Below are 11727 nucleotides of genomic sequence, written 5' to 3'. Positions count from 1 at the left end.
CAGAAGAGGCGTCTCCTTACTTTGGGCAGCAGGAGTCAGAGCAAAGGTGTGGAGGTTCTCTTAAGTTCTCCCCTGCCTGGCCTGTGGGGATCAGGTGCTGGTACGGTTTCTCTGCATCCTTTGTGCCTAAATGTGATGCCACGTGTGCTGTGGCAATGTAACTCCTTTGTGTTTACATAAAACACAGCCCAGGCTGTGAATTCGAGGCTGAAGTAGAATTCACAGAGGCTCTCCTGCTGCCTGAACTGAGACACCAGTGCAATTAAAATCTCTTGTGGAAAAACTGGGTCTGTTTTCCACGAGCAGAAAACAAAAAGATGTTTTAATGGAATGTGAGTTGGTTGGTCGGGTTTTTTTTAATTTAAAGTACGTTTTTGGTGTGTGTATATATGGTCACTGTAGCTGTTACTGTATTGCTCTGTGCTAGAGAAAATAAACCACTGAACCAAACTGCAGGCGTCTGAGCGTTTTTCGCAGTGATGCAGGTACGGCGAAAGATGTTAGAGCCTGGAGAAAAAAAAACGGGTACTACTGTGTTTCCTTCGGGTTTCCCGTGCCGGGGCGGGGAGAGCGCCGGGCCGGGGCCGCCTCCCGCCGTCATCGCGGCGCGCCGGCGGGGCGGGCCGCGCCGGGCCGGGCATGGCTGAGGGGGCGGCGGGGCCGGGCGGCGCCGAGCGGTACTTCACCCGCTGGTACAAGCCAGGTACCGCCGGGGGCTGGGCCGGGCCGGGCCGGGCCAGGGTGGCGGCGGGGTCCTGACTTCTCTTTGTGCCCTTCTTGCAGACGTGAAGGGGCGGCCGTGCGAGGACTTCTGTGTGCTGCAGCACTCCAACAGGCGAGTGGCCGGCGGGAGTTGGGTCCGGCGCTGCCGCCGGGCGCCGGAGCTCGGCAGGCCGCGGGCTGCGGACGGCCAGGGCGCTGCCGCAGCGCCGGGCCTCGCCCTGCGCCCGGAGGGAGCGGCGGTTGCTGCGGCAGCCGGGATAGGCAGGCTTGGCCTGGGACACGGCACCAGGCGAGCCTGCGCTGTCCGGGAAGGTGGGAGGGTGGGAGTGACAAATCGGCCTCCCCATCCTTTAATTACTGCTCCAATGAGACACAGGGAGGCTTGGCCTCTTCCCCCTGACGGCCCCCCGCACGCCCTGATACTGGTCAGCAGTGGCCGTGGTGCTGCCCCTTGCACCCTCTCCTGCTGTAAGGACCCCATACACCGTCCCTAGGGGCGTTCATGGGAAGACTGGACGTGGCGCTCAGTGCCATGGTCTAGTTGACACGGTGGTGTTTGGTCATAGGCTGAACTCGATCTCAAAGGTCTTTTCTAACCTAATTGATTCTGTGATCATCAGTAGCAGAAGAGAAACGTTCCAAAAGGCCTTTGCTTAATGACATTTTGAAGGGGTCTGTTTAACTTGATTTAGAAATCCTTCCATTTGAACAAACATTCAGCTTTTTCTAGATAAAACTTAATGGCTTTTCCTTGTACATTTGTGCACTAATGGATGGTGAAGGCAAGATAGGAAAGTGTCTTGCTTCTGCTTGGATGTAACTGGATGTCCAGTTATTTGGAGTAAATTAAGCTGTACCTGATGTGGAGTCTCCTTCCATACCTTACATCTCCCTGCTGCAGCCTGTTAGGGCATCAGGAGCATTTCTGGGCTGTTCAGTCCCATAGGGAAGAACAGAACCTAACTACTGTCCACACAAACATTGCCAGGGCCAGTGGGTTGAGGGAAGGTGAGGCAGCATTTGTATTCCCAGTGAGTTGTCTGCTCTAGGAATTCAAAATAAAAGGAAGGGTATGCTTGGCACAGGGCAGAACCATCACCTTACTGCAGCCTTTGGAACTGGAGCTTCCCTGTGACTGTTTCCTGCAGTTCTTCCTCCATTCTTTCAAAAGGAAAACCAGAGTACCTTCAAATAACAGGTGTGACAGTAACAGCAAGGAAGGACACCCTTCCATTTGTACTGAATACTGAATATGAGGTTACTAATCTCAGGTCCCTGATATAAACAATAGTTTAAACCCCACTGATTTGTTCAATTGTCCACGAAGACTGTTCTGCTGCTTTGAATTCTGAAATATCAGGACCCTTGGATTCCACAGCAGCTTAGCCAGATGTTCTGTAAAGTATTTTACCATTATTACGTATGGGGCTGTGACTCAGTTTGCTGTTTCTAGGCAGTGAAAAGTTGTCTCTTGATTTTTTGTTTTGCGAGGTCTCAGCTCTGCAAGGTCTCAGCTCCATTAGGTGACAGCTCAAAGAGATAATTTGTCATCTTCCCCTTAGAAGGAGGCTGGGGTGAAGGGAGGTAGCTTTGCTGCTAGAACATGCTGGATGCATTCACCAGGATCCAGCTCCCTCTTGTGGGAGCTGCGCAGCCAGAGCTCCACAGGAGGAGAGTGGGGAGATGGATCCACAGGGAGAGATCTGGTTCTGTGCCCTGGTTTTCTCTGCAGTCACTCTTCTGTTGTTTCCGGTGCTTGCTGTAGGTTTTATACTCTCAAACAGAATAGCTTCCACTCTCTTCATTTACTGGCAAGTTCATGCTAGTGCATTAAGCATGGTTCTAGGCCTGGCAGGCCTAATCTCTTCAGCTGGGCTCATCTCAAACTATCCAGTGTTATGGTAAGAAATAACCCTCCAGTAGAAAAAATGAAATGCAAGCAGCAAGTTAACTAAGGCCCAGATCACTGAAGGATTCCTCAGCTGTTCACCACAAAGGGCCTTTAGCTGTTGAGAAACACTCCTTTGTGTTACATTGTGACAAAAGTACACCAAGTACACTTGTTTATCTTAACCCAAATGCCTACTTCAGCTACTGGCTGAAATGAACCAACCATGCCCTCATGGGGTACAACAGAGAGAACAGCACTGGCTTATATAAAAGCAGTTGGTTTTTTTTTTTTTTTTTCAGTAAGCAGTGTAGGGCTTTTGACAGTCCAGTCTGGTATCTCAAAATGAAGCATTTTCCATGGGAGTGGCTTTAGGTCAGAATGCCATTTTCGTTCAGTTTGGTACAGCAGGTGTCAAACAAGATAGGCAGAGGAGGTTGTGGGACTTGCTTAGAGCACAAAGGTGTGGCTTCTTACAACTACAGTGGAATAATTAAATTCTTTCTTTTTCAGAATCTGTGTTATCACCTTGGCAGAAGCCCACCCTCTTCTTCAAAGTGGGAAAACAATTAAAAACATTAATTACCAAATCAGTGCAAACTGTAGCAGACTTCAGAATAAGGTCTCTGGGAAGTCAAAAAGGGTATGGCTTTTTTATTTCCTTAGTTTTTATTTTAATCTCTCACAGTGCCTGAGATCTTTCTGTCCTTCCTAGAAGAGAAACCTAGCAGGTTACTTTTGTATTTTACTTTAAAAAAACCCTCTGCACTTGAAGAATTTAGACTTCCTCAAGAGGTGCCTGTCTGCCTGTCCCAGCCAGGGTCTTGCAGTGCTCCTACAGCACTGGTGGTTTCCAGTGTTGCTCAAACACACTCGCTTCTAGTAATTTTCTCTGGTAGTGTACAGAAGGAAAATTTATTTCCAACAAGATGTGAAAGATTTGGTGACTAGATGGGCCAGTTTAGCATGTTGGGTTTTTGAAGGGGCAGTTGAACTTGCTTACATCGAAATCAATGGTGCTGTTCCTCTCCTCTCTCCTCTGACTTTAGTCTCGTCAAAATACAAGTTTGCTAGTCTGAAAAAGAATGATGACTAAATGCGTAAGCTTGTAACAAGCTTCTGTTTGATTTGTGCATGTGACTAAGTTGGCATTTTCCCTTCTATAGGGAAGCACAGCTCTGGAACTTGGAATGACCCATAACTATCACACGTCCTTCCTTTTAGACATTGCTGATGGTAATACTTTTACAAGTCCCGTGTAATTAAAACTACAAACATGTTTATTTGTTTTCCAAATGCAGGGAGCTCAGTTTCTAACAGAACTTGCCCCTCTGTGCAGGATATCTTCATCAGATGGAGAGGAATACACCATTTACAGGTAAAGTTTTTCCCATTTCTTTTTTACCCTGACATACCCCACACACCTACAGAATCTGAACACTTTTGCAGTTGCATACGAGGGCGGCTGATTGAAGTGAATGAGAACATTCTTAGTAATCCTGCTCTTCTGCAAGAAAAGGTAAGACACTTTCTTGTTCTTTATTTTTCAGCTTTTATTTCACTGCTAACTTCAGTCTCGCTTTTTAGCCATCAACTGAGGGGTACATTGCAGTGGTTCTACCCAAATTTGAAGAAAGCAAGACTATAACTCAGGGACTTCTGACGCAGAAGGAGTACGAGGAAGTTTTGATGAAACGACGCAGTTCTGCTTCATGAAATCAATTTTACACTTCCCATCTATGTTTATACTAAATAAGTGACTTTTATTGTACACTGTGAGTTTTATAGTATGTGCCAGTTTTTAAAAGTGGAACTAAACTCCTTGATTCATAAAAGAATAAACCAGTTCAAACAGTTTGTACATTAAAATTTCTATAAAAACTTGTAAAATTTTTCTTTTTCTCTGAATTCTAGCTTAGTTCAGGTTTTTATATAAGCTCAGAATGACATGTTAGAGATTATTTATGTTCCACAATCAGCTTTGCTTCTGCTTAAGGCAAGCATAGTACATATAGAAAAAATCATAGCATTTAGCTATCATGTAATTTAGCCAAACTAATACAATATGGAGTTTGACACAGGTGAATGGAAAATAAAATAAAAAGCCTGTGTACAAAGAGCAGATAAACTTGAAAATACGTATTTCATACCAAGTTGTATTTTCATGGTATCCTGAAGTAAAATAATGCCCTTTGTACAGAGTTTTGTAATAATCAGTATCTATTTTCTTCAGTTTTCAATGGCATAATGTCAAGTTTGCATAATACTTCAGTGGTTCTACAGGCAACTCAAATTCTGCTCTGTAAGTTTTAATTAAAAAGAAAGCAACAACTGCCATCTACAAATAGAGTAAAAGAAAAAGGGTTTGAGTCAAGACTATTAATCACTTAAAAAATATACTTTTTGTGGAGATAAATCTTGTCAAGATTAAAATTCAGGGGTATATCTACTGAAAGAGGGGTTTTTTTTACCTAGGACTACTTCATTGCAGGTATAACTTGTAACTAAGGTAACATTTCAGTGCTTCAGGCCACAGCCTTTCAGACTATATTCCTGATTCTGCTTTATCAAATACACAGACTGAAATAGGCCAGAGATGAGTTTACAGACTTCAACAGTAGTGTTACATGTAGCGTATGCAGCACAGGGGTCTTTCCATAAAATGTCTATTAGCAGCATCTTTGGGTTGACACATCCATTAAGACATTCAGAAGCATTAATTACAAAATCCGTATCAAGAGCAAGCATAGGAAAGGCATTCACATTATAAAAATACAGAACATTGAGACTAGCTTGTGTTTTAATGGCTAAGTAATGGGACATCTATTAGATGTGACAAAGGTCAACAGTTTTATATCAAATTAACCTGGCTTGACTTTCCACAAATGAAAGCAGTATTGAAACTTCAGCAAGTGTTATTTTCAAATGGGAATTCCTGCATTTCTCAGTGCTATGATTACTTGCTCTCTAAAAATGTCATGTTTGTTACATGATTTTCCAAAGACCTGATGCCAAACGTCTCTGCTCTTCTTTCTGGAGTACGTGCATTTGTACCAGTTCGTATTCTGTCGTCTTTCCATGGTGGAGCAGGCTTAAGACAACCATTTCCCGCCTTATTCTGTGTATGTATAGAAGAAAGATTTCTTGAAAACAACCAACCGACCCAAGCAAACAAACCCCAAAAGTCTTCAATAGTGCAGATTAAGCCAGTACTCACCTTCCTCTGTAATTTGCAGCAAAGTGGAAGAAGCTGACACAATAGAGTCATCACATTCCTTGTTTTCAGAATGCATGCATCAACCTAAACAACAGAATAGTAGAGTAATACCTATTACTCAAAACTTGTGTTAGGCAGTTGTTTTTGGCATGAGATCTGTTTTGAGCTGGGTTAAGTAGTATTTTTCCTGTTAAAATATCTCCTAATCAAATGCGTTTGCCTACTTTTTTTAGACTTCTCTGTATAGTACATGTAAAACAAGAGCATCCCTTCTGTTAAACACAACTTGAACAGACACATCCCAAGAGAATGAACTACTAATAATATTATATTAAGCAGTAACAGAAGTCTCCAGGAAACGAACTCTTAACATCTAAGCATGAATCATCACAATTCTTCATGGTTTTCCTTTTGCCAGCATGATTTAGAGAGCCATGCATCATCTAAGCCTTAGTTCAATGTTACGCTAAAAGTTATCTTAAATATTAACACTCAGCACAGGTCACAAGTCTGAGCCCTCAGACATTAATTTGAGGACCTGTTACTGCTATGTACTGATACATCACTGTATGAACAGACTGGAGTTCCCATTTAATTTAGAAGGTGTAAAACAAACCATGCAGTAGCCCTAAGGTGCTCAGTTTGGTTCTGAGTGGCTTGCATGCTTTAGCCAGTGTTATGCCCTGCTGTAAAACTGCAACACTTTTTCACAGCCACGTCCAAACAAACATCCAGCTGCATGGAAATGGTCTTGCTCACACTGATCGCTGCTGGCTCAGGGATACTGATCCCCTCTGATCTTTGCAGATCTGCTTCTTGTGTTAACAGTGATGAAACTTTCATGGCAGCTGTCTATGTAGTTATTTATAGCAAATATGAATATCAGAAAAAAATCTGCGCAGTCCAGGGTAGACGCTGCCTACTGAGAGGCAAATGTGTTCAGTAGTGGAGTTGGGGGTTTGGAATTTGTTACATTTATGTTAAGCATCAGTAACAGTAATAACAGTAATTATTACAGTGGTGGAAATACATATTACCTTCATTAAAATTTTGATCCCTGAAGTCCACACTGAGGTACACTTAATTACAGTTCCTGTCTATCTGAATGGAATTCTAGTGGATTACAGTACTACTGCAACCTAGTTCCATATTTTAACTGGAACATAAATTAGCAAATTACTTTATTTCAAAACAAGTTAGGTGTTGCTTTGAGAAATATATATAATTTTTTACCTTACCTTTGTAAATGTAGCACTTTTACCCTGAGCAGAAGCTTTAGCTGTTGCCTGGAGCTGCTTGCACATAGAGATGAGTTTTTCAGCCTCCAACAGAAGCAAAGGCTTGTCATCATCACGTACCTGGTACATTGTCCAGGAAGACAAAATAACTCTGTGTTAAAGACTCCAAATCAAATTAAGGGAGAAGACAGCACAAGCAACTTCTAAGCAGTATCACTGATGTCATAAAATACGTCACCTGATCAGAAAGAGCATGAAGAGCTGAAGCAAGCTTTGTGCCCTCTGTGGCAAAAATCTGAAAGAAGAAAGCATGTAACAAAATGAATCACAACAGAAAGTAAGGCTTTTTCCCTCCTGGTTTAATAGTGTGCTTTTAAGTAAAAAGGTAGCAGGAAATACTTGTAATAATTGTATACGTCTACAGTTCACAAGTCAGCAGTTTGCAGTGACTTCTGAAATAACAAGCTACACCACAAACTGCCATCCTCACAGATAAGCAGAGTTTAAAGGCTTTCCCTTTACATATAACAAAACCCCCAACTTCCAATTACTTTTTGCACTGTGGCAGCTCACAAATGTTTTGTGATGACACCTGGCCTCTTTGTTTATTGTCCTTTCAAAGGTAACCAGTCTCCTGTTACACACAGGCATGGATCCTGAAAGTAGCATTCCACATCCCTTCATTTGGGACCTTCTGTTTGCATTGTGCAAGTTTTTACATCTTCTTTCTTTCCCATGAAAACCCTGCTGTTTAGACTGGGATTTAGTCTCTGTTAACACTACCAGGGACTGAGCTGAGTGACACAACAAATACTACGTTGAAGTCCACTCTATTTGCTATAATGCCAGTTTGCTATCCCTCCTCCTTGCTGAAATCTATCAATGTAATGCTCCTGTCTGAAGCTGATACTGGAACGCTGGGAAGTTCACTTTCAGAATATGTATCAGAGTTAGGCTACTCAAAGTCTACAGCTGCCAGTCAATTCATGTACTTATGTGTAAAGAATCAGACACTGAAGTTCTTGTTTGGCTTCACTCAGAGTGTCTATGTCTTATTTTGTTAAAAATACATTACCTCTGCCTGATGAAATAAATCTTGAGTAGTTTTCAGAAGTCCTTCTCCTCTGTGAGAAATAACAAAAGCAGAAGATGTGCCATTTATACACTGCAGACTGTAATTTTTTAAGTAGCAAGCAAAATAGTCTCACCACTGAACATTTTACAGTTCACACCAGTGAACTGTAAATATCAGTCTTTTAGAAGGTATTTTACACAACTACCTACAAGAACTGACTTAAAAAGTACTACACAAAGACCTCAGTAGCTACAGCACTGCTAGGGAATTAAAATGGCTCAGTTCTCATAAGGTGAACAAGACTAGAAATCCACATCTCTGGCATAGTGAGTATTATTGGACTAGTAATTAACAAAAAAAAAAAAAAATTCTCAGCTCTGGTAAAAAAAACCCCAAGCAAACCCAAATTCTTCAAGTAGGAAAGCTGACATTGCACAGGCAAGTTTCAGATAAACACTTTTCAGTACAAGGATCAGTAATTCTCATCTACAGTTATATCTCATCTACAGGTTTATACTTGTGCTTTAATTCCCTTAATTTCCAAAGTATTTATGAACATAATTCTTAAAATGTTTTCCGTACCCAGGAGACATTTAAGTAGATGCCCTCCAATGAAACAAATGGAGCCTTTAAGCCCTTTAAAAATAAAGTGGGGTTTAAAATGAGGGTTTTTTAAAACAGTTTAGAAATTTACAAAAATTTATAAAGCCTACAGACAGAATCAAGTTCCTTTCTAAAACACTCCCAATTATTATGCTCTGAAAATGAAAATTTGTTCTTTCTCATAAACACTGCTAATGCTCCTTTTCCCACCAAAATTTGCCATGTGTGCTGTAATTACCTGGTAAATAAATACATGGAGTAGGCCATACTTGACATGCCTTGTCCATGCTGCACAATCTCATTCTCCTGATCCTCCCATTTCTCTGTCTCAGAGTCCAGATCAGATGTTAGCAGATGCAATTCTAATCCAAGTTTTGCAATTTTTGCCTGTTCCTGTAAATGGCAAGCATATTTATGGCAGTTAAAACCACATTTTTCAGACAAGATAAAAATATGAAAGGAGTTTTTTTACTAAAATGACGCCATCTTACCTCAGTATCTAGTTTGACTGGCTTTATTGCTTTCAGATTTGCATTATGCTTCTGTTTCAAACAAAAAATAATATTTTTAAATAAAAGGAATTGGTAATAATTTTACTTGCAAATCTTAAAGAAGTAGCCCTATATTCAGAGAAAGACTGCAGGAGAGTTCCAGAGGTTCAGACAAACTTCTTAGCAGAAACTGAGAACCTGTTCTGATCTGTCTGTCCTGAAATGGCAGCTGCAGATGCCCTGAAATTGCAAGGAAAAGACCTCTTCCACAGTTCTCAGGCTCCATTTCCTAATGCAGTACAGTCTCTTCCCTTTACCCTGTAAATCCTCAAATACTCAGGACTAAACAGTCTTAACTCCTGCACTGATTTTTCTATCACTGATGGTACTGATATAACAGGGATGCTGATTTGGCTAATAGCAAGCTGACAAAGGCTACAACCCATACAAATGCCGGTGTGAGGAGGCAGCCCATTATTCTATGTTACTCTGGAGAAGCAGCTGTAAGCAAATACTGACACTGATCTCTTAATGGGTTTGTCCTTCTTTTTTTTAAAGTCATGAGCTATCCAAAATATAAGTCTGGCTGCAAGCCAAATATTAGCTCATATTAAACAACAATTAGTGGTACTGATGTAGTGGACTACCTGGTAAGGCAGTGCTTGCCAACTGCATGACACACTTAGGCAGGAATTTATAATTTATTTCATAATTATTTGGTGTTCTTGGCTTTAATTTCATGTGCTGGTGCTGTCACTGTGGAAAGCCAGCAAAATGACCAGACATGGGAAGCACAGTCCACATTCAAAAACCACTGGACTGCAGAGGAGTAGTACAAAGTTGGTGTCATAACTTGGAGAGGTATGAGGCACAGGAGGAAGCTGGATAATCTCAGGGCCCAACTGAGAGCCTTGTCTGAGATTCTGAAAAACTCTGAAAAAAACCTGCTGCTATTCATTTGTGGGAGTACTTAGGCAAATTAGGTTCAGCAATACATGCAGAAAAGAAAAAAAAAAAAAAAAAAACCAAGAAACAACACTGTTCATTGTGAACAGCATCAGAGATGAGATTCTGGTCCCATTTCCATTTCTCACTTCAAGAATCTGAGCAAAAGTACTCATACTGAAGTTCCTAGTCGAATTTAGTGCTCAGTTTAACTTTCTGCCATTTCTCTTTTCCCATTTCCAAAAATGTTTAAATATTCTGAATCTTATGACTATCTACCCAGATTAGATACTGCAATTCTGCCTATGTATTAGAAACGCTGATCTCATATTGAAACATTTAGCACAAAGGATTGAACTCTTAATTGTGATTTGACTATACTGCATATTAGAAATGCAATTTCAGAAATGCTGTTTTCAAGGCAGTCTTAAAAGAAGAAAGGAGGACAAAACCAAACTAGATTTGTTTGTAAACACAAATTTTGATCTAGAAGGTATGGCAAATATTTAAGCTGCAGAGTCAAGGAAGGCTATTCAAGAAAACCAGCATTGGTTACAACAAATAAATTTTTCCATTCACAAATAGCTAAAGAAAGCTCAGATTTTTTTTTTTTTGCTGTTTTCTCCACTCTAGTGTTCCCTTGCATTATTTTAATAGTACTATTATTAAAAGTCAGATCAGTAGATACGTTATTCTGCTTTTAAAACATTATTCAACACTTTAAACTATAAAGAAAAAACATGCATTAAGTACACATGAATCATCACTGCTGCTCTGGTCCTCATCTACAGCATGGTCTAGGGTGCCACTCATTACCAGCAAGCAGCACAGTGGCAATTAAACAGATGTAACAAAATATGTGATTAATTAGATTGGCAGGAACACTGTGGCCTCTGTGCAGGGACAGCGTGGGCGTCGGCCATGCACAGCAGATCTGTGGTGGCAGTACAGGGAGTAGAGGCTCTGCTGAGAGGAACAACACCAGGAAGAGAAGCAATTCCAAAGCTCAGAGCACCAGCTAGGCAAAGAAATCACTCAGTGAAAAAACTCTGGTGTCCTGTGGATGCAATCTACATTTCCTGTCTACTTTCAAACTATGCATTTGTAATTCCCCACAATGTTAGCTATCTTGCAAAACTCAAAAAGAAGGCAGCAACCTTTCAAACAATACAAAGCAGAACTGTTTAAATGCTGACCACAAAATTTTTATTGAACATTTTTAAAAAGATATGAATCAGTGGGACTCTGACTTCAAAGACTTAATCTCTAAATCATGATGTCCAGAAGTTATGTGTCTTAGTCAAACTGGTCAGGGACAGAAACACTATCCAAAGTTTCAGTATTTAGTTCCATAACTGTGAAGTTCACCCATGCTCATGCAGCCTAGCATATTCTATTTAAATCCACAGATTGGCTTTATAAAATTTTTTTATAAATATTGGATTTATAAAGCTTTTTTCTTTTTATTAAGAGTCAGAAGTTGTATTGTGTTTGAAGCTGTAGAATTGCACAACAGAAGACAGAGACAGAGGACCATTTCAAACCCA

General features: G+C 40.9%; 2 protein-coding genes across 2 annotated transcripts in view; one reads left to right on the top strand and one right to left on the bottom strand.

Annotated features, from left to right (window-relative positions):
* Positions 1–573: 573 nt before the first annotated feature.
* Positions 574–4468, top strand: ABITRAM (actin binding transcription modulator). Its single transcript, XM_030227519.2, has 6 exons — positions 574–703; positions 784–835; positions 3125–3254; positions 3913–3989; positions 4061–4130; positions 4199–4468. Exons 1-6 carry the CDS (start codon positions 640–642, stop codon positions 4325–4327), a joined length of 522 nt encoding a protein of 173 aa, XP_030083379.2. The 5' UTR covers positions 574–639; the 3' UTR covers positions 4328–4468.
* The window catches only part of CTNNAL1 (catenin alpha like 1), a 58051-nt gene continuing 50673 nt past the window's right edge, over positions 4350–11727 (bottom strand). Inside the window, exons 13-19 of the mRNA XM_030241791.2 lie at positions 9236–9286; positions 8983–9137; positions 8142–8190; positions 7305–7361; positions 7067–7186; positions 5829–5912; positions 4350–5729 (exon numbers count right to left, since the gene is read on the bottom strand). Of these exons, the coding sequence (XP_030097651.2) occupies positions 5568–5729; positions 5829–5912; positions 7067–7186; positions 7305–7361; positions 8142–8190; positions 8983–9137; positions 9236–9286 (678 nt within the window). The 3' untranslated portion in view covers positions 4350–5567. The remainder of the gene's footprint in view (positions 5730–5828; positions 5913–7066; positions 7187–7304; positions 7362–8141; positions 8191–8982; positions 9138–9235; positions 9287–11727) is intronic.

This window comes from Serinus canaria, chromosome 2 (assembly GCF_022539315.1).
Source record: "Serinus canaria isolate serCan28SL12 chromosome 2, serCan2020, whole genome shotgun sequence".
NCBI classification, from domain to species: domain Eukaryota; kingdom Metazoa; phylum Chordata; class Aves; order Passeriformes; family Fringillidae; genus Serinus; species Serinus canaria.
Note: the sequence above shows the minus strand (reverse complement) of the source record. Positions and strands in the feature narration are given on the sequence as shown.

Coding starts and splice junctions, on each gene's coding strand:
- ABITRAM (XM_030227519.2), top strand. CDS start 640: ATGGCTGAGGGGGCGGCGGGGCCGGGCGGCGCCGAGCGGTACTTCACC. Junction 836..3,124: donor GTGCTGCAGCACTCCAACAG/GCGAGTGGCCGG, acceptor TTTCTTTTTCAG/AATCTGTGTTATCACCTTGG. Junction 3,990..4,060: donor GAGGAATACACCATTTACAG/GTAAAGTTTTTC, acceptor ACACTTTTGCAG/TTGCATACGAGGGCGGCTGA.